Source organism: Gracilinanus agilis, chromosome 4, assembly GCF_016433145.1.
Source record: "Gracilinanus agilis isolate LMUSP501 chromosome 4, AgileGrace, whole genome shotgun sequence".
Classification (NCBI taxonomy): Eukaryota; Metazoa; Chordata; class Mammalia; order Didelphimorphia; family Didelphidae; genus Gracilinanus; species Gracilinanus agilis.
The window spans coordinates 57505201-57528631 of record NC_058133.1 but is presented as its reverse complement, the minus strand read 5'-3'; the positions used below and the strand labels follow the sequence as shown (position 1 = coordinate 57528631).

The 23431-nt window shown below is 40.3% G+C and overlaps 1 protein-coding gene across 3 annotated transcripts in view; it reads right to left on the bottom strand.

Annotated features, from left to right (window-relative positions):
• Nucleotides 1–23407, bottom strand: part of PBX1 (PBX homeobox 1) — a 343236-nt gene extending 319829 nt beyond the window's left edge. For all 3 annotated transcript variants that reach the window (XM_044676634.1, XM_044676635.1, XM_044676636.1), the window contains exons 1-2: nt 22766–23407; nt 19312–19385 (exon numbers count right to left, since the gene is read on the bottom strand). In XM_044676634.1, coding sequence (XP_044532569.1) covers nt 19312–19385; nt 22766–22956 — 265 coding nt within the window. In that variant the 5' untranslated portion in view covers nt 22957–23407. The remainder of the gene's footprint in view (nt 1–19311; nt 19386–22765) is intronic.
• Between the last annotated feature and the right edge of the window lie 24 nt (nt 23408–23431).

Genomic DNA, 23431 nt, shown 5'->3' with positions numbered 1-23431 from the left:
TTACTTATTTTGTATGTAATAAAACAAAATAATATTTGTATATATTAAAAATAAAATAATTATTACTTATTTTGTATATAATAAAATAATTGTTTATATTTTATACATAATAAAATAATCATTTGTGTTTTATACACAATAAAATATTATTTGTGATATATTAATGAAATAACTGTTTCTGTTTATATATAATAAAATAGTATTTGTAATATTTTATGTAAATAACACATTTTAAAGATATTTTTCGAGTTTGCAAAGCACTTTATACACATTCTTACTTGATCCTCACAGCAGTCACTCTTCTTAAATGATTTGCTGGGGGTCACACAGAGAGTAAGTATCTGAAGCAGGATTGGAATCTAGGTCTTCATGATTCCAAGTTCCAGCCCTTATCTCCATTAAAAAAAAAAAACCCACTATGCTTCTTCATATCTCCTCTTCAATACTAGGTGGTTGTAGAATGAAGAGTAAGAGTGGAAAGAGAAACATTTAATGGTTGTATATCCCAGTTCAATTGAACCAAAATTTCATGTTGGAGAAAGGATTCTTATCTGGGTTAATAATTGGACTGGAGGGTCTGAGGTCTCTGAAAGTTCTGACGTGTGATTCTAGTAAGTAACAGTAGAGATAGAAAGATAACTCTAGGTATGACACAGTCACTATTCCCAAGATATTTATAGCTCATTTCAACAAACATTTATTATACAGAGTAACACAGTGGATAGAAAGCTGAGTTGGAGTTGACCTGAGTTCAAATCCAGTCTCAAGATACTTATCAGTTCTATAACTCTGGGCAAGTACTAACCTTTTCCATTTTCAGTTTCCTCATCTGTAAATGGGGATAATGCTACCTAACAATATTATACTTATGCTAATATTATTATATTATTGATACTACCATCAATATTATAATTATTACAACCCACAGGTTGTGATAATCAAATGAGAAAATCTGTAAAGCACTTTTCAAACTTTAAAGTACTATAAATAAATGCTAGTTATTGTTATAAACTGGGTGTTTACTTGGTTTCTTTTGAGTTTGCCTTTTCTTTGTATCCCTAGTAAGCACAGTGCCTGACACATAGTAGGTGTTTACCAGAGAGGCATGTTGACCCATTAGGGATACAAAACCAAACGTCAACATGGTAGCTTTTACCTCCTGGAGCTGGAACAACAGAGCCTGTATAGAGACAGATAAATACACTGTAACTTGAGGATGGAGAAGCAATTATTGCTGGAGGTGGAAGAGAGGGGAGAATGGGGAGAAGGATCAGTGATCAGTACAGTTTCCCTTAAGACTGGGGATCTGAGCTGAGTCTTGAAGGAAATGCATATTGGCATGTGGGAGCCCATGCAAAAAAAAAAAAAAAAAGGATGATGAATTTGGGGAACAGTTAAAAGTCCAAATTCAAATCAGTTCAATTCAATATACATTTTAAATGTGTTAAAGAAAGTTATGGAGTAAATCTGGAAAGTCAACATGGTGATAGACGGTTAATTATTAGGCTTTCCAAATGCCAGGCAGGGGAACATATATTTCATCTTAGGTATTAGGGATCCATGCTAGATTTTATAGGAAAGAAAAATGTACACAAATGACTACACTATGAAACAGAATAAAATTATTTCCCTTATATGTTAGTACAAACTGGCCACCCATTTCTGGATTTTTACTTAGCATCTACTCTCTTATTTGGGAGACATATACTCCCTTCCTCAATGCGAAGAGCACTTATCCAAAAGGGACCTACCTAGTTGACAAGAAGAGAAGATTAAAACGGGTATGATTCACAGGGAGAAGAAGAAGGGAGGTCCTGGTGGAAAGATGGCAGAAACAGAAATCGTAGAAGACAAGACAAGAAAAACATTCCTGAATATCCTTGCCTCTTTCTGAAAACCCTAAAGCTATAGTATAAAAAATTTTAAGAGCATCTTAGAAAAAGTGGTGGTTGCCTTTAATCTGCCTGTCAAAATAAGTACATGGTTAACACCTGAAATAGGAGCAAACAAAAAGGGAAAAGGCAAGGGGCATCATGCCAATCAGCTATGGATAATTCAAGACCCTCCTCCCTTATTGATGAGGTCTCTCAGTCCTTCCTTTCTGTCCACCAACATCAGGAACTGGGAAAGAGGTGTGGGGCTAGCCAGCAGGGGCTTCTGGGACATGGCCGAAGTCCATTCTTCAGACAGCAGAAAATTTCTGAGGGACAATGAATGCTTTTTTTTTTTTTTAAATAAAGGAACTACAATCTGAAGGACTATCATTTGATGGCAATGAACAGAAACACCCATCTGCTTTTCCTAGGACTTCCTGAAGGGAACCTGTCAACTTTGGAGAGCAGAACTCCCAGCCCTGGGCTCCATGCAGAATAATCAAGAAACTATTTGCTGCTTTGATACTCCCGGTTCTGCTTTCAGTCCCAGATGATTCACAGTCACCCTTTTCCCCCAGCCCTGGGGCTTCTCGCACCCTTCCATTTGCATCACTGGAACAGGACAAATTCATGTATAGAATAACACCTTCACCATCCACTGCCTCCTTCCCTTCCTAGGCTGACAGCCAGGACAGACAAACTGGGAGTCTGTGTGTTCCAGTAGCCAGAGGCCCCACGGGCCTGCCTGTCCCAGTAACTGGACTGCACAAGCCCCTAAGCTGGTTTGATCCAAAGAGACAGGCAGCTATTTCCTTACCAGCAAAGGGGCTGGGGAGGGCTCAAGGAGAAAGCTTTGTGTGCACCATCATCCAGAGTATCATAAACCTTAAGGAGACAGGCAGTCTAATTACACAAGGCCTCAAAAGGCATTAACTCAAGCCAGCTCCTACCAAAAGGAAGCAGAAGAAAACAGAAAGGACTTTGCCTGTGAAAAGGGGGGATGCTAACCATGAAAACTTAATTCGTTACAATAATGACGGCAGAATGACATCAAATGCAAAAATCGTCTACATTCATCCATGACACTGAATATACATATGTGCACGTGTATTCAAGCCACGATGAAAATTAATTCTGCCTTGAAGAAAAACTCTCCCTGTTTGCTTCCTTTAGCAGCAAGAACCCTGGAGCATGGAGGTAAATTTCAGCCTTCCCTTTCTTATTCCTCCAGCCCAGACCTCATAGCTTAAGCTGCCCAGGTGAGCAAATGTCACCGAATGCCTATTCAGCAGGTGGTAAATTCCAGCTATCCTGGGAAATGCCAAGTGGTCCCAGGTCCCCGGCTTGGTAAATAGCAAACTGGACGAAAGGGGGGTGGGGAGGAGTGGGGAGGAGGAGGCCCTGAACAGGGGCGAAGGAAGGAATGTAATAGGAAGGAAATGATCAGAAACGGGACACGAGCATTTTCCAGGCTGACTAGACAAGAAGTTGGAGAATCCCCTGCACCAACCCAAACCTGTTTCTGCGTGTAATCACCCAGTGTGAAAATGAAATGTTAGCTCAGAACGAGGGTGACCTTTAAAGCCAACCTCTACCTCCAGGAGCTGAATAACAATGTCACTTAAGAGGTAAAGTCTGCCACAGGAAATATTCTCCACTCATCTAGTGCCTTCTCCCTGTCTTCTACAGAGCTTTACTTTGAGGCTTTATTTCTCCACTCTGTGACTCTGTTGTGAAATTAATAAAAACCAGTGTGAAGTAAGGTGTTTTGTTTTGTTTTTTTAATAGAAGGTCCAAATTGGCTAATGCAATCAGGCCAGGTTATTCCAGCATCGTCTATGCTTGGGAATGGGAAATCACTACCGCCGTGTTCAAAAACCTGTGCCCAGCATTCCAGACACACCTTCCCCCATGATTGGGCACCAAGCTTACTTTCACAGGATAGAAGCTATAAAGCTTCAAGGGATCCTAAAGGTCAGAGTCCAGTTCCTTATTCAATTCAAAATTGCGTCTTTTGACCCTGAATCTAGCACCCTTTCCACTGCAATATGCTGATTCTCCTACTTTCAAGTACTCCACACAAACCCAATACTCCAGCCAAAATGCATCATATACTAATCTTCAAATGCATCATATATCTTCCCAACTTCCTCACTCTTCTCTGACTAAATGACCTTTCCCTGCTCCTATTTATTTGCCAGCTCTGAGCTTCTTATCAGGGTCCTCATTTATTCTTCAAGGTCTCTAAGATGCTTTCCTTAATGCTTCCTCTCCCTCCCTCTTAAAAACCATACGCCTATCACCTTTACACAATCACAAACTGAATTGTATTACGATTATTTAGGTATGTGGCTTAACCCCTCCAGTTGATTATGAAGCTCCTTGAGGGCATGGATTTTGTCTTATATTTTCCTGAAATTCAAATCTGGCATCAGACCCTTAAAATTAGCTATGTGTCCCTGTCCAAGCCATTTTACCTCTGGATGACTCAGTTTCCTCAACTGTTAAGTGGAGATAATAATAGCACCCACCTCCAGGACTGTTGTGAGAATTGACTGTGATAATATCTGTAAATAGTGTTTAGTACAGTGCCTGGCACAGAGTAAGTGATACAGAAATGCTTATTCCCTTCGCCTTCCCTCTATGTATCTGTCTCCCTTTTAAAACTTAAAATAATGGAGTTGGAAGACTCAGAAGCCATCTTGTTCATCTTCAACATGATATACAAATAAATCCTTTTTTACAAAATTGCCAACAAGTGGTCATCAAGCTTTTGATTTCCAGCCACAGAGAACTCGGTATGCTCTGAGAGTATTCATTCTATTTTTTATATAGCTCTAACTGTTAGGAAAGCCTTCCTTAAATCAGGCTCAAATCTGCCACCCTGCAACTTCCACTCATTACACCTAATTCTGTCCTCAAGAATCACAAAGAATCCAGCTTAGTCCTCATCCTTGCAAGAGCTCCTTAGATATTCAAAAACTTATTAAAATGCTCAGATTTTTGGTAAACATCCCAAGGTCCTTCACCTAATTGTTCCTCCTATCACATGATTGAGTTCCTCTCCATCCTGGTTGCCCTCCAGCTTGCCAGACATCCCTCAAAAACAAAAATAAAAACATGCAGCACATAGAGCTAAATATATAGTACTATGCCAGGTGAGGCAAGTGCAGTGCAGAGTAAAATGGCATGAGAACCTCCTTTTTCTGGGCATTACACTTCTGACAATGCTGTCTAAGGTTATATTCACTCTCTCTGCTGCTGTATCACAATGCTGAGTCACACTGAGTTTGCAGTCAACTCAAACTCCTAAATCTTTTCTCCCTGAGCTCTCGTTAGGCCAGGTTTCCTCTGGTCGATAATTATTCTGATTGTTTTTTTCAACTTAAGTTCATAATTTTCTATTTATTTCTATTACATTTTGTCTTGTTATAGTTGGTCTACCACTATTTTGGATCATGGTTCCTTCTTTCAATGAAAATATTGCTCCCATGCTCCATGTCATCCATAAATTTGGCATTTAGGCCATCTATATCTTCACTCAGATCTTTCATAAAATATTAAATGGAACAGGATCAAGAAGTGAACCCTATTTTATAGTCACTAGACTTCTCCTTGTTGAATAAAGACACTTGACCTTTATTGTGTCTCTGACAACCAAGGAAGTCTATGGACCCCTTCATTCTCAGAAAAACATTTTAAGTGCATAAAATACATCTAATAAGAAAGGAAACCAAGTATTCTGAAATATAGTTATCAAGATATTTTAAATTTATTCCAAGTCCCCAGTTTAAGAACTCTTGCTGTAAACTAACAGCAATTCATTTAACATAAGGACTTTAGCAAGAGTATAGTTACTGAATCCATTTTGAATCCACCAAATCACCTACATCCAGTTATGAGAGTATGAGAAATGGTGTCAAATGCCTTGCTAAATACGCTATGGTGTTCACCCAGTCCTGTCTAGTAACCATGTCAAAAAAAGGAACCAAGGTTAGACTGGTACGGCTCCTTTTTAGTTAAGCCATAACGGTAGAAATTTCTAGTAATCATAGTTTCCCTTTCTAAACACAAAACATCTATTTGGTAAGCCTTTCCAGGATTTTACCGGGGATATTTGTCAAATTCACTGATTTGAATTTCCATCTTCCCCAGAAAAACACTTGTCTGTCTCCAGTATCCTGGCAGTTCTCTTATTTCCTCAGTTCCTTAAAGATCATAGGATCATGAGAGATAAATGACTTTGGTCCATAAACCACCTCATAAGGTGACTTATCATTCAAGGTACACAGTACTTTTTTTAAAAAAATTAATAATCAAAGAAAAAAGGAACAGAAGTGCTTTGCAATTCCTATCAGCTGAGTGTTCCCCAAAGGCTTAACACATTACCCCAATAAGGATTGGGAGGTATAGGTTTTTTGGTTTTTAATTTTGCCACTTAATTCAAGGGCTGTAAGAGTTCCTCACCAGAGGCAATTTAATATGTGCTGTCTAGAAATATTTTAGCAACCATTATAAAAAATAATAATATTGTTTTCAACTGCCACCATTTAAAAAGGGACAGAGTTTAAAGAAGGAAAATAAAGGAAAGGCAAGAAATGTCTATACTCTGGGAAGTATATTATTGAATGGTCCAAATGGAAGAAGGTCCTGAGCAGATTTTCTCTTATAGCAAGAGCAAGAATAACTGGACCCTCAAACCAAGCTGCAGCCAATTCAAACAGACCAACTCAACTCATCAAGAATTTGTTAGAGCCTACTATGTGCAAAGCACTGTATTGGAAGTACAAAATAAAACAAAAATTGTCCTTGTCCTCAAAGAACCTAGATCCTGTTCCCATCTCCGGTAAAAAGATATTAGTAATAAATACTTGGGAAAAAAAAACTCAATAGGGAATTGAAGCAGGAAGGAGGCTTTACAAAAATGGGAAAACCGGAAGATTGTTTTCTCTAGCATTATTAATTCATCATTGTTGTAACTTTTATCATTACTCCTATTCTACTGCAAAAACAATAACTAGAACAATAACAATATCTTGCCCATTCTTAGAAACATAAGATCATATACATACAACTGGAAGGGATTTTAGGGATTTCCTAATCTCTCACATTTTACAGATGAAAAAAACTGAGGTCCAAAGGAAGTAACTATGTAGCCCAAGAACAAAAAGGCACAAAGTAACAGATCTGCGTTTTGAACTCAGGTCCTCTAACTACAAATTCAACACTCTTTCCATTTATATAACAATCCTACAATTCTTTCTCAGATTTATTGAAGTTGAGAAACTGATCCACTATTAATGACTTCAGTTCTTCAGCCTCAGGATCAAAGAATAGGACAGTACAAATCTACTGGGAGGGGAAGCCTTCAATTTAGGTATACATTAGTAGTAATGGAGTGACCCTGGGCAAGTCACGTAATCCTGCTGGCCTCAATTTTCTCAATAGTAAAATGAGAAGGAAACAGCAAACCAGTTCAGTATCTTGGCCAAGAAAACCACAGATGGGATCCCAAAGAGTCATAGGCAATTGAAATGCCAAAATAACAATATGTGGTGATGGCAATAGTTAGCTTTCCTAACCCTCATCCTCTTCATTGCCATCATAATTATAATTACTATACCAATAACTAACATTTATAAATATTATTTTATGTTCACAGCAACCCTATAAGGTAGTTGTCATTATTATCCCCATTGGTACCTGCATAATGACTCTACAATTCTATCTCAGTTACTGGAGGTAAAAAACCAATCCAGAATCAATAACGATCTCAATTCTTTGGCCTAAAAAACAGACTGGTGCACATCTACAAAAAGGAAGCCTTCCATGCAAATGTCGGTCTGTGTATGTGTGGTGATGACAGTGGTCAGTTCTCTTTATAATAAAATGATGATGATGACCACTAGCACTTATAAATATTTTATCTTAACAACTGTGAGGTAGATCCATTATTATCCCTATTTTACAGGTGAGGAAACTGAGGCAGATAGAGGTAAGATGACTTTTCTTAAGTCATGTAGCTCAAAAGTGACTGAGATGAGATTTGAACTCTGTCCTTCCTGACTCTGGGTCCAGCATTCCATCTACCAGCTGCCCATGGAAAAGTTACAAAAAGTACAACCTTGTACCCCATAAAGCAGCTCTCCAGAGTAACAATGAAACACAATAATACATATAGTAGCAGCAGGGGCAGCAGTAGTAGTAGTAATTCATCATCATCATCATCATCATCATTAGGGCCACTGTTTCCAGGGTAGGTTTGCAAGAAAAAATATAAAACATAGAGGTCAGCTATGAGTCTGACAACGACCCCTTCCTGACTTGGCTAAGGAAGCAAGAATTAAGCAGGCAAATGGGGGAGGGGGGAATTTTTTTTTTTAAATGGTTATCCAATTTCCCAAGACTCTTGTAAAAAATAAGGTAGATTAGAGGCCCCTCTGGTTATTTCTCCGAGACAGAGAAAGCGGCCAGGGAAGAACAGCGTATGTTTGCAAAACTCAAACCTGTTTCAAATGTTAAAGAAATCAGACCAAGCTTAACAAAAACAAATGTCAGGGTTGTTTAAAGTAAGCCAAGGTTCTTGGGGTTAAAAAATCTCTCCAGAGGAAAGATGACAAGAAGGCTGCTGTTGCTGCTGCCGCCCTCTGTAGGAATGGAGCCAGGGGAAGAGGGTAAGGTATCTCCAGGGACTTTGGATTATAAAGTATTTGATTCATTTAATACAGAACCGCAGAGTCTTGGGAGAAGGAACCGGCAATGGACACTCGCATTCTGCCCGGTGAATTTCACTCCGGCCCGTACACAGAGCAGCCACCACTCACGTCCGGCCGCATGGGCCCTCGCATACCGAAAACTCAATGCTGGGTGGAACTGAGGCTGCGTCAGTCCCCGGAGAAGGACGACGGGCAGCAGCGGCTCCCGAGCAAGCCACACAGCTCCCTCCTCTAGAGAGGCCATGCTAGTCACAAGCCAAGTCCATATTAGGAGGTTTTTAATAAAGGAATTATGGCTCCTGTGTGTTTTCTCTCAGGGGAGTCTTCTCCCTTTACCACCCTCCAAGCAGAAGGAAGCTCCAAGGAGAGGGACAAGAGGGGTCAGCTGTGCGGGAGGAGCCTAATAAAGGATGGGAAAGGGGAGAGGAGAAAAATGCCCAGGGGGCCAGACCCAGAGGCACTAGTCTATGGCACTGTGCCCTGGGGCTCAGCAGGATCCCTCAGAAAGGAGACAGAAGCACCACCAATGAATAGGGAAATTATATTAAAAAAAAAAAAAAAACCCAACACACAAAGAAAACTCTTATCCCGCGTCTGAGAAATCCCGCTGACAAAGAAGGCGGACAGGAAGATGAGAAGCCAGGCTGCCTGCCCGAAGTACAGTCCGTGTCCCGGCGTCCTCTGCCCACACGCTGGTGGTCCTTGAGATTTTCTTCACTCTACTCTGATTTATGGAGCAAATATTTCTCTTACTTAAGTGAGAGGGGATAGACTGGAGGGGGAGGGGAGGGAGGAGCTGTATGGGAGGACAGGAGCCCCCACGATGGGGAGATATGGGGGGAGGGGGACAAGAGGTGGGCTCTGCGTTACTTTGAGGTAACGTATGACACGTAAATCAACCTTGTGGTTAAGTAAACAGATCTGATATGGGGGTTTCTGCCTTCCCTTCCTACCCGCCCCCCACACACACACACACACTTCTGAAAGCCTAATTGTGCGGAGGGCGGTGGGACTAAGACGCCTGTCTACCAAGGCCCCAGCTCCCTGCCTTATTATCCTGTCTAAAAAAGGGGGCCTCACTTACTAGTTCAAGGTCATGTGGCTTGCTACCAGGTTCACCCACTTACCTTTTTTTTTTTAACTTACTAAAGTTTCCATTTAGCAAGGGGACCCCTTAACCCTTTCCAGGCTGCTCCACTATCACTTCTCCATCCTAACTCAGAATCCCCTTCCTTTCCCCCCTTCTCCCTCTCTCCCTAATTGGCCTCATGACTAAAATGCCTACGTTTATTCATGGCACAATGTCTTGACATCCCCAGCCTCCATAATTTACACTCTTGCACTGCCCAAAGCACCTCTATCCCCCTGTCTCCTTCCCCCAATACTGCACACAGCAAAAGGGCTAAGGGAGGTAAGGAGGCCCTGTACAAAGGGAGGTTGCAGTCCCCATGCCCTTGGCTTTTGTTTTTAAATGATTATTAATATGAGTTCAAGGGTCTTCGTTAAGCAAATACCTTCCATTGAAAAATTCTAGGTGGTCAATGCACACTCACACACAAACCTCTAAAGTACTTTCTCATACTAGGCATGGTAGAAGTCATTCCTGAGCAGGCAAAAAATTTCCTCTGGCTCATCTCTATAGTTTGGGGGAAGATTTCCTTGTTATCAGTAAAAGACAGAGGCATACAGTTTCAAGTCAAGTAACAGGGACAATTACAGGGTGCATTCTGTTGGAATAACAAATACTCCGACTCAAATTGGCTAATAAAAAATTATAGAAAAACCCTGAGCTACAAGAGAACGATATACCATCCCATTCATCCTCCATCTGCCCTAAACAGCACAGGGCCACCAGGTAAACAAATGCCTCTATCCCAGCTCAAAGCATAAGGGACAAACACTATTTTTCTGATCTCTTCTGCGGACTATGATGTTTTAAGGAAGCTGAATCAATAGACTGTCAGAGCTGGAAGAGACCTCAAGAGTTACTGCAATAGGGGAGGCAGCAGCTATGGTGGTTCAATGGATTGAGAGCCAAACCAAGAGATGGTCTCCCATACTCCCTAGCTATGTGACCCTGGTCAAGTCACTTAATCCCCATTGCCTGGCCCTTACTGCTCTTCTGCCTTGAAACCAATACACAGTATTGATTTCAAGACTGAAGGTATATGGTTGTGAGGTTTTTTTAAGTTAATGCAATGGAAGTTCAAAAGTTAAATGATTCGCCCAAGGACACACACATACACACACACACACATACACACACACACACACACACACACACACACACAGCTGAGATACCTCTGATATAATTATTACACTAAATTCCAAACAAACTTCATACCAGACATATGGAGGACAAGTATTACTTCTACTTTTCAGTTGAGTGAATGAGATGGGAAGATATCGGGATAACTCAGCAAAGGTCACTCACCAAGTCTGTACTACAAAAACCAAGCCCAGATTTCCTAACTCCCAGGGGGAGACCCTATTTCTTCACCAATAAATGTTCTATCTACCTGTCTAACCATCCATCAAGCTATCAACCTATCTACCAAGGTCCAAAGCTTCCCAAACCTCTACTACACCTCAGTTTTCAAAAACAATTTCTAGCTTAGAAGTGGGCAGACATGAAACACAGATGAGAAAACATTATTCTTTTTTTGAGTCACAGAATCAACTAAATGGAATGGAATGCCTGGGACACACCTAAGATCGGTTTTAGAAGACCCATGCTGAACAATACATCCCCTAGTTTCAATATAATTACAGACATTTTCACATGACAATCTAGGAGGGGAAAAAAATGAAGGGTTGTAAGAAAAAAAAAAGATAAAAGCAATTAAGAATCAAAAAGTTTTTTGTTTTTTTTCCAGAACTACTCCAACCTAGATGCCCTGTCACCTAAGCCAAGGACTGTTCATTTCCACGTACTTTTAGCATAACAGGCAAGATGGCAGCACCCATATAACTCACCCTCTCTTAGGACTCCCTCAGGTTTCATTAAGGAAAAGAAAACAACACATGGAGGAAGAATCAAAAAAAGAAAGCCGAGAGGTAGCAAAAGGGAGAAAGAAGGTTAAGACATACCCAAGCAATACCTCAAATTTGTTTTGTACACTTTTACTGCTCAACACAATAATAATGACCATGAAATAATATTAGGCATTTCTATTACTCCAAAAATTTTAACCACCACGTAACTCTTAAACCAAATTTTTGTGTTGGGAGAGAGAAGGCTGGGGAGAAGGGAGGCTCCCACAGCAGGACTTCTTTGTCCTAGCCTAAAGAGCCAGCCAGAGTGCAAGGGTAAATTGGGGGCCTAATTGATGCCAAATTGAGGATTGGCCCATTTTGCAACCAGTCTGGTGTTCTTTTCTTTGAGTTCCAAAGACTTTCCCAGCAAAGCTGCTGTTGAGGATCTGTTTTTTTTTTTTTCTTCTTTTTCCCTCATGCTGACAACCTAGAGACAGGGATAGGACCCAGCCGTACCCAGAAAGGGCCAGAAGTTATGGAGATAGAACTGATGAACACAATGTATATATTTCAGGGATGCCACAGTAGGCAGCAACCCATAAAGTAGGATATCAGGCATGCCCAAAAAGGTGTTCCAATATGTTTACCTCCCATCCCACCCCCCAAAAAATTCCCATTCTCTTTTCATAGAAATTCTGCTAAAGACTTATTTTTTGTTATAAGACTTTGTTCTCTATTAAAATGTAAATATATTACCCAAGAGATAGCATATTAAAACTTATCATTCATTTACACTTCAGTGTAAATAAGTTTACCAAATTGTAAAACCAAGTTTTGTTGGGGACAGGAAGAAAGAGAGCAAAGAGACCCAGCATGAATGCACTGGATACCTGAGGGTAAAAAAGAGAAAGGATGTCGCTTGAGAGTTCAAAAAGGATGACTGATGGTCCCAACAATCAACATTGCCTCTACTTCACAATTATGCCCAGGGACCCCCAGATCTGTGTCCATTGCTTCTTGCTTTGACTCAGATTAATATTTTCCTATATTAAAGGATTCAGGACAATGGATTCAAGTGATGACCTTATCTTGGCTTACTATGTGATTCCTGCTTTCCACAGCAGTGGATTCTTGTTCTCAGAGAGAGACCACTTTCAACCTGGTTTCATACATAATTCCTGAGTAGGTTTCCAGATGCTCAGAAAAAGTTCCATTAGCAATACATTCAGCTCTAGATTTTCAAGGGTTATTGCCCCATTTGAGGAATGTGCAAGACCTTTGTTTCCCCTCCTAGAACCCTTTTCCTCCTTTCACTCTGGAGTGCCTTCCACCCTCCTAGACAGTTTTATACACTGCTCATTAGCACCTCCAAGAGACAGTGGATAGGAGAAATAAAAGGAAGTAAATCTCAGATCCAATACACTGCTTTTTGGCATTTCTGATAAAAGATTCAGTGAAAGATATGGTTCAAATCATAGACTAAAAAGAGGTTGCTGAATTATCAATGTCCATTCCTATCTCTCATTACCATGGATAATTAAGAGGTAGCTAGCTGTATTGGTTAAGAAGACTTTCAACAAGCTACTGCTGTAATCCAGAAGATGAGCTTCAGGACCTAATTACAACCTTCCCACCAACTGAGTCTATTTTCAGTATTGCAATAGGCTAGCACCAATCAAGGAAAACTAGAAGATGCAGTTAGGGCAAATATAAACTGACGGGAATCTTCTACGGAATACATATCAGAATCGCCGCCACTTGATATTTACTAATGAAACAATTTAAGAAAATGAGTGCATCCCTGCAAATTAAAAGGTACCCACCTGTCCCTCAAGAGTTCAGCATCACAGCAATATGTGAAACAGAATAGGCTATGTGCCCTAATAGTATTACTTTCAGCCATTTATTATAGCACATTTTGTTTATATAGTCCAGAAAACCCAAAGCTCTTTGCAAACATCTCATTAATTCTCTACCAGTTTTTATTTATCAATTGCTGCATTCATTAACTGTCACCACACCCATCTTGGTAGGCTGAGGGGGAGGATGTCAGGGGTGATTATCCTCACAGGACCTGTGTGGAACTGAGGAGTTCAAACATGTGAAATGTCATGCCCAGAGTCACAGAACCACACATGGCACATAACTGGCTGAGCCCAAGTCGGAACTCTGGCCTTCAGACTCTCAGTCCGTTATTTTAAAAAAGCAACAACATATGAAAACAAAAATTAAAACACTAAAGCTGTAAGTTGGAGCCTGCCTGAGCAAGTTCTCAATACAGTACGAAACCATTTAAAAAAGGATAAAACCTAAAGGTAAAAACCTAAAAGTAAAAATAAAATTTCCTAACAATGATTTTAAGAACCCAGATCTCTTAAAGAAACCAGTACTGTATTTTTAATAAGGAAATAAAAATAAAGTCTTCCTAATTTGAATGGGTTCCTAGTTTCATTCTGCTGGTTTGTTTGGAGATTTTTTTTTTTGAAACAAAAATAAAGTTCACCCTCTTCAAGAAGGACAGAGACTATAGAGAGGCGCAGCTGTGGCATGCCCCAGCAGCAAACAGCAGTAGAAAAGGTCTGAGTACCAGAAGAGAGCTGTAATTATACAAGCAGGCAATGCCACCCTCAGCCCATCCAGAGCTGTAGCCCATAATCCTCCCTCCTCAGTTGGAACAAGGAGATGCCCATCCTCATCTAAGGAATCCCTGTCTCTCTCGGGCTCCCTTGGTGTCCCAGAGCACAGGAAACACAATGGTCAAACCAAACCCTCTTGGACAATGATCCTCTATCTGAGGTCTCTCTCTCTCTCTCTCTCTCTCTCTCTCTCTCTCTCTCTCTCTCTCTCTCTCTCTCTCTCTCTCTCTCACACACACACATACACACACACACACACACACACCCCTTACATAGTGAATCCCACTTCTTTCATTTTAGTTTCAATCTCTGCCTCTCCCTTCATACCCTGATTCCCCCAAACACCTAAGTCCCATGTTTCTAGAACTGACTATAACCACGACACTTCTGACACCATGAACCTTAAGAGAGTTACACCAAAAACTAGATTTACAATCCTTTCGGTGGGTGCCCTTTTTTCTCTCTTTGCCTTGCTAAACTCATCTCTCAAAATGGATTATATAGACACCCTGCTCAAAAGGTTTACTGAGAAATCTCCTATCAGCAACTTATCTTATTCCATGTTCCCCAGCACGTCCCACTGCCATAGCACTGCTGCTGAAAATGGTATTTCTAATAAATAATATACTTCCTAATCATTCTACCTTTCTATTAAAAATACATTTTTTGCAAAAAGCATGGAAGTGAAACTTTGTTTTTATAACTTCCATCCTTTCTTCTCTAAAAATAACTATATACATACATACATATATACATACATTTATATACACATATATATTTTAAATCCATAGGGACATGATAGTTCCTCTTTAAGCTTTCTCATCAACAGAGAAAAAAAGCTAAGCTAGCATTTGGCTGCTAAAGACAAATGTCTCAGAAAACTCACTCCTGCCACCTTGACTCCCAGAAGGAATCTGATCAGAGAGCACTTTAGATCATTTGGAGTTATTTCTCTGTCCCCTAACCGAGCCCCCCAAACCATCAGATACATTTCCTTTGCAATATACAGTTTCCTTCCACAATACCCCCAATGCACCTACACACACACACACACACACACACACACACACACACACACAATATTCTCCAGTGCTTTAAAGAGAAAAAAAAAAAAAAAGAAACCCCATAATGTAATTGCTATATTAAAAAGAAAAGACAGGCGCGAATAATAAGGGAGAGTGTCAGAAATGAAATACGGTACTAGGCATTTTTTTAAAAAACACTACAGTTCTCTGATGGGGGTGTTAATTGAACACAGAGAGAAAAAGAAAGAAAGAGAACAAAGGGGTGTTAAGGAAGAAAAAAAAATTTACCTCCTCCAATGATTTGATTTGAGTTAACTTCGATGCAGATAATGCACAGAGTGAAAAAGGGCTGCAAAGTGCCAGATATAGCTATTATGTTCTAAAATTAAAAACTATTCACAACAATTGCAGCTATTCATTGCCAGCTATAAATATTCTGCTTAGTAAACTGCAACCAAAAAAAATTGAGTGTTTTTCCTACTTTTAAACCCTCCACAATTTTGACAAAGACAAATAACAGGGGATTCAGGGGGAAAAAAATTATTCAAGGTCTTTTTAAGAAATGGAATTTGTTTGACGCTTTCTCCCTCTCCGCCCCCCTCCTTTTCCTCCCTTCTACCCCTGATCTTACTGCTAATATGTCAGATGACAAGGAATAGTTCTTAAGACCAAAGGAAAAGTCATATTAAATGGTCCCATATCCCTCTCATGGGTCTCCACAATGAGAAAGTAGAAACGCATGCAGCTGAAATATAGGCTGACACAGAGTTTTGTTTTGTTTTTTAACAGCTTGCCATCCAAATGTTTTTGTTAGTGTGTTTTAATCTTTATTAAAGAGGAAAAAAAAGTCATCATAACAACTCACCCACACCCTGAAGCAAAGAGACATAATTTTTTTTTTAAATATACCCACAGTGATTTTGGTCTTAAATACCGATCAATCAGCTATAATTTAGACAGTGCTGCCTAGTTGTTGTTTTTCAAAGTTCTAAAAGACATAGAAGTCAATGTGAGTGAGTTTTCCTCTTTACCTCCCAAACCTCCAACAAAAAGAACTAAAAATAGAACAAAGGATAAATCAGTATCATGACTACTGGTCGCTCTTCTCAATCGTACATCCCCTAACAATAATCCAAGTTCAAGAATTTGGCCTAGGCAAAGCCAAACATCAAAACTTAAGATTGACAGAAAAAAAAAAAACCACCACCCCAACACCCAGCCACTGAGCACCCCACAAGATGGAAGCATCAAAATGTTTCCCGAAGGAAAATGAGGGTAAAAGTAATGGCAATAAGGGCCCCCCAAACAAGGAAGGAAAGAGTGCGCTAACAGGATCGCTTCGGCATCTCTGTGTCGAGAAGAACGCTTGGGCAACTTTACAGACATTTTATGTTTCTCCGACACATTAACCCCATGAAAGATATGCCATCACATCAGGGAGTCTACAGCAGCTCTTGAGTCACGTACTGGAATTGGAGAGATTCCTTTCAAGACATCATAGATAACTCCTACCTTACCATGAAACCCTTCAATACCACTGGGGTCTACTCATTTCCCATTGCTGTGGCACCTTTACCCTCCCCATCCTGGCCCTTCAAAACACAAGTCAGAAAAAAAAAAAAAGTCTAAAATTTTAGCTTTGCCCAGTGCATTCCCTTTTTCCTGGAATCTGTCTTCACATTTACTCCCTCTTCAGTAATGCTAACTCACCGTGACCAATAGTTCCTACCTTTCACAGCTCATACTCTTTCAGAGTTTTATTTTAATTTTTGTTTTAACCTGAAGAAATGACAGACCTTATTTTCAGAGGGCCTCTTTTTTTTTCTAAATGTGCTTATCAGACATCAAATTATTTTTTTTAATTAACTCCAGCCCTAAAAGATGTCTTGGAGATTTTTATTCTCCTGAATACAGTGGCTTCTATCAGGATATTCCAGCCAATATTAAAGAGACAGCAACCTACTCCATACCTGTAGTGGGTCTTTAGCCACCCTGTCTCACTTTGATCTGCCATCTCAAATAGGCTTTAATTAGAAGACTCGAATTAAACACCTTCATCACTATGTAAAGTCTAAGGGTTCTGACTGGCATCCTTGCCCCCGCAATGTAATGAAGTATCTTCAAAAACTATACTCTTTTCAGACAGCCTCATCACATACAACTTTATGCCGCTGGTTTCTGATTCTGCGTCTTCAGAGAAAAAATCAACTGGGAGTACTATCCAGTTTTGATTTTCTTTTAAGGGAAGGGAATGTCAACAACTCAAATAGTCAAAGCGAATATCAACATGGAAGGAAAGAAAGGGGAAGGGGGAAATAATGAAAAATAAAAGAGAGGAAGAGAAAAAGCCAGTCGCACATAATCTTGGAGATCTTGCTCTTCACTATCAGGAAATCAATTCAGAGTAGGAGGCATATTAGCCACCCCCCCCCCAAAAAAAAAAAAGAGCTTAGAAATTTGTATACGTGATCTATATAATCTATGACATCGTCTCTAGAGTCATGTAATTAACAGCTTCCCAATAAGGTTAGACTTTGGCAAGGCAACCTTAAGGACTCATGCGGGTTGAATGACACTGCTTAGGTGCTTTGTCTAGGTTACGGGGCTGCACAAATAACACTCAACAAAGGGTTGTAGTCATATTACATAGACTTCAAGAGTCAAGTAATCACATCTCTAATCAGTTTCTCACACTTTGAGGCATTTCTTTATTTATTTGAGAAAGGGCACGGGGCTGCAGCACTCCAAAGAACGCTATCCGGCGCGCGCCCTCCCTCTCGTCACCCCCCTCCCCCTTTTATGTGTAACTATCAATGTATATCAACCGGGCATGCAATCATATTTATTGTCACTTTCATTCATGCCATGCCCTTGCTTATATGGTTTAGATATGAATTATTGACTGTTATGCTCCTTGTTGTAAAAATATATAAATAAATAAAACGTCAGGTACTTTTGCACTGCACTAAAGAGAGTCAGGTCGAAGAAGAACCTCTTCTTTTCCAGACCTGACCCCACACACACACATCCACCCTCCCCTGGGGTCCCTCTCCAACCCTCCCCCCCCCCCATCCCCAGTTTTCCAGCAGCCTCCTCAATCCCTGGCTCCTGCCAGGTAGGAATTTGCCCACCTTAGAAAAAAATCAAAGGACTGAAATAAACAAACAATAGTATTTTGCTAAATGCCCTCCCCTAGCATCTGTTGTTTAAGAACACCTCTGATTGATGGCTGCTATTTTTTAATTGTTGCTTTTAAAATTTAAATGCCCTCCTGGGATGCGCTATAAGTGCCGTTAGTCCATGGTCTGAGGTCTAGAAAGTAGGGGAAAACAACAGAATAAGTACTCTCATGTCATGATGCCCTCCAAAAGCCCAAGGATCTCCCTGTCATAAAATGATACTACCCTAAACTAACCAATCACCTAATCCGATATTGAGGTTTCTGCAGAGACATTTGACAAGACACCCTGGGTTGGCTTTCCCAGGAAGCAGCTGATTTGGGCCTTTTAATTAGGAGAAAGGAGTGAAAGGAAACTTTAAAAGCAGCCTCAGTCTTAATAAGATACATTTTACAATCAATCAAAACACGCTCTCCCCAGGAAATGGACTTTCACTTTCAGAATGTCTTTTTCCAAAAGAATCGCCATTTTAATACATTTCCCACCCCCACCCCCTCAGGACTCATATTTTAGTCCCAATTTCAAGGAAGCCAGAGAAACTGGGGGGGGGGGAGGGGGGGGAGTAGGTCTTCACAGTGAATGAACGCTACAAGCTCACTCTCTATGCAAATTTGATGCCTTTCCCCCCCCCAGAAGCAGTCGGGAATTTTTCTATATGTTGAAAAATAGGGTTAATTTGGAAAATAGCACTGCCTTGTTCACATTCTTTCTTCCAGAATTCTAGTATTGAAATAAAGGAAGCTAGAGAACTCGAATTCATTTGGGGGTGAGGGAAACCAACAACTTTTTTTTTTTTTTTTTAAGCTACAATAAGATTTGCCTCTATCAGAGGGGTAAAAGGTTAGCGATGCCATTTGGCCAAAGAGAGAAAGAAAACGCTTAAAAGGCTAGAATCCCATCCCTACCTGTTTTTTCTTTGATTTCGCACAACACATTAAACAAGGCAGGCTTCATTCTGTGGCAGTTTAAAGCGTGTTTCCTGTAAGAAAGAAACAACATTATAGCACGGCAGCTTTAGGTGAACTTTCAAGATCAAATTGCTGATAATGCACAGGGGGAAAAGAAAAATTCCAAACGTTTAACCAAAATTATATCCTAAGCATAACTCTGTGGCATGCTCCAATTGTTTTTATGACTTAATGTACAGAGTCCCACCACGGAAAAAGAAATCATGTTAATTAAGAGAGGGAAAGGAGGGGGCTTAACTACAGAACAGAATGAACCTAAATTATGCCTGTTTATGAATAGTTTTTAAAAAGCAGTTGCAATAAAGTGGCCTTCCTAAACCAATACTTCTACGGAGGGCAATTAGCACAGGCAAAGGCAAATGCATGGGTTAATAACCCTGCCCAAGCTCCACTTCTCATTCAACATCCCCAGCTTTAAGAGCTTTCTTTTTCTTTCCAAATTGAATTCATCCGTGTGTTCAAATTCATTCTGCAGACACCCCCTCCCCCCACATCCTCATAAACATAAGATGCTTGAAAGGTCTTCTGAGCAGAACTGTCAATTTATAAAATTTCAGTCCCCAAGTTAAAGACTATGGAAATGCATTGCCAGGGGCAAACACACACATATGGGGAATAAATTCATTTCTCTATGTTCACATTATACCTCTTGTGCACACACAGCTTATTTGCAGGTGTTGAAATTCAATTATTTACAATTAGGACCTTGCACACATTGGGGTGGGGGGGGGGGGAGGAACCAATTCTGCCTTGTGGACTGGTTCTCTGCTTGGTTGTTTTTATGCTCAGCATGAACTTGAGGATTAAAACAATACCTTTTTTCCCTCTATTTTTCTATGTAATTACTCAGAGCAGAAGGATTTTGTAATGGAAACAAAATACTAAACATACCCAGCCCATGAATTAAGGAACTTCTGTTTACCAACCCAAATGAACACATAAAGATTAATAATGGAAGCCTCTGACACTCCAAACACATGCAATTTTTTTTTAAATCCCTTTGAAAGTTAAAAAATAGATATGCAATTAAATCAACTCTTTCCTCCCAGGGTTAAAAAGCACCCCAGAAGCACCCTGTGTATTCCCTGGACGGGAGTCCCACTGTCAGCTCGTGAAAGTATCCAAATGAGCATATGCCTTTGTACCGAAAACACAGACTACTTATTCTACATATTCCATAAATAATAAATGCCCTCGGTCAAAGAATGAAAGGGAAAAAGGAAAACTGGGCGCAATTGATCCTATTTACTAAAGATACTCCCCGGGCTGAGCAACCAAGGAGGAAGTAGGAAGGTGGCAATTTCAACAACCTCTTCTAGGTGGGGGGTAAAGGGAAGAGAAGGAGTGAGTGGCTATCTGCAGGTATCAAAGCCTTTTCCTTTATTTCTACCTGGTTGTTTTTGTTTTTTTTTTTTTTTAATTATGCACATATCTACATACAAACAAAAATAACTGCACAGTTCTAAAGGATTAGCATTTAGGTACCCAGCCTATTCTATTAAATGGGGGAGGGGATTTTTTTTTTTTTTTCCCCATTCCAACATCAGGTCTAAACTCTCTGGCACCATTCAGTTCACTGAAAGTGAACTCCAAGATGAGTTTCTTTCCAGTTACTAACCCACATACATATACATGATGGGAATCTCAGAAAGAGGTATAGTATCCACTCATCTCCTTTCTTCCCCACCTCAAACTTAATAAAGTACTTTATTGCTATGTGTGTTTTTCTGAAACAATGTAATGAAGCTATTTGTCCCAGGCTCAGAATATAAATGCAAGTGGGAACTCTTAACAGATCTACCCATCTTTTCTTCAGATCATAAAATTATAGAAGGCACCCACCAATGAATTCTGGAGAACTACATCCCACCCCACACCTCACACACACACACACACCCAATTACCCCTTTTATATTTGGAAAAGGGTCTTTAAACCTTCTCAACTTTTCAACAGCCTCTACGTCCCCTTACTTCTGAGTTACGTGTTGCATGTGCTTACAGCTAAAATAATATAATAATTCATTCAATCTCTGCTTTTTTGCTGTTTCTTCTGCTATCCTTTCAAAATTCTCACTTTCTCAAAATATCATGTAATAAATTCTGGAAATAACCAAGTGATTTCAGATCTTTTTTTTTTTTTTAAAGGTTTTCAAAGTAAAAAAGGGATACTTCTGTGATTGACTCTCCTTTTCAAGGCTGGACAAACCCATAGATGTAAATGGAAATTAGACTTCTTTATCTTGTTTTGTTTGGGGGAAAGAGTTTTTCCCCCCCAGATTTTGAGAAGGGAAAGCTTTTGGTCCCAGTTGTTGGGTATCCTCTGTTTTTATTTTGAAAGCCAGTTTCCTAAAATGCCAGCGTAAGAGATACCAGTTCCTTGGCGCTGGTTTAAGTTGAAAAGCTGCACTTTTGCTCATTATATTTCCTCCAGAAATATCTTTAAGCTCTGTGGGGTTAACATACAGATAATCCAACCACAGTCTCAGTTATGATTTGTAGCATCCTACCTTCAGGTGCTCCTGAAGGAGGAAGAGGAAAGAGCAATCTTGATTTTTGTTCCTTTTTTTTTTTTTCCTTGAGGAACATACATGGCTGGTTTGTGTTACTATAGCTTAGGAAACTGACCCAAATTAGAATTCAAAACCCAAGTGATTTTTCCCTGAGTCTTAGAAAGCTGATCAACAGACCTAGAAGCCAAATTCCATTTTTCTCCTTTCCACGGCCCATTTTCCCCCCTTACAAGGGAGCATTAAGTATATGCAAAATATTCTCTGGATAGCTGACAACTACTGACAAAGAAATACCCTGTTCCACACACAGAAGGGAGGTCGTGGGGGGAAGGGAAGGAAAAGAGAACATGGAAATTAGAAATTTTTTTTCTCCCTTGAGTCATTAAAGAAAATAAAAAAGATCTGAATTGGACAACTTATAATTCAGCAAATAAAAGTATTCTTGGGACATGTTGTCCTGTAATGTGGGGGGTACCCCACAGGAAGATGGGGAATGCAGTTCCAAACTTGACAATTCTGCCTTCTGTGTGTGACTTTTTTTTGTAAGGCAGTAAAAAGTGCTGAGGGCCGTGGTGTGATCAGCTGGCAACATTATCTGTGTGCCTGGGTTTATGTGTGTTCCTATACATACACACATATAATATGTATACAGACACATCACGGCATGGACGATTACACTTTCAATAACAACACTCCTGCAAATCTTACTCCTCCGCCATGTAGTTGCTCCACAAAACGGGAAAAGAAATAAGCCGAAAAAGAATGCGCTGTAGTGATTCAAATCCCATTGTTCCCGCCGCCCCCTCCCCGAAGGAAAAAAAAAATAATAAACAAACAAATACAACCACCCAAGAAATGAAAAAGAAAAGCTTCAATCTCACCTGGCCTGCGCCTCATCCAAACTCTGGTCTGTGATGGTCATAATTTGCTGTAAAATGTCTCCAATGTCCTGCTTTCTCCCTCCCTCCCCCTCGGTCCCTCCAGCCCCATCCTGCAAGTGTTGGGACAGGCCGGGGTGTCCTGCCATCCCCACCCCAGCATGGGAATGCATCAACCTGGGCTGATCATCCATCTCGAAAGGCAACAGCAGCCCCTGTTTCCTCTTCTTCTCTTCGGCTCGGTTCCTTGGAACTACCAAGGCTTTTTATCGTTCAAGCTGTCTCCAAATCCTTTTCAGAATAAAGGGGGTGGGGGGGAGACCAAAAAAAAAAATCCCTTTGCCTCTTTTAGAGGATGGTGGGAGGATGGGGAGTGGGGAAAGGAAGGGGGGGGCGTGAAAGGGTTGCAGGGTGAGGGTGGGGATGAGGGCTGATGAGGAAGGGTGTTGACTCCAAAAAGCAAGAAAAATAAACCACCTTCCCACTTGGTGAAAAGAAATCAGAGCTGGATTTGGGATTGTTTTTAGTCCCGGCTCCTTTGCAAAACAGAAATGGGCTCTCACAGCTTAAATCTGTGGCTTAATCCTTTTGCAAATATGCATTGATCTGGAGAAAAGAGAGGAAGGCAGGGGGATTGCAATGCAAACTTTCCCCCCCACCCCCCGCCAC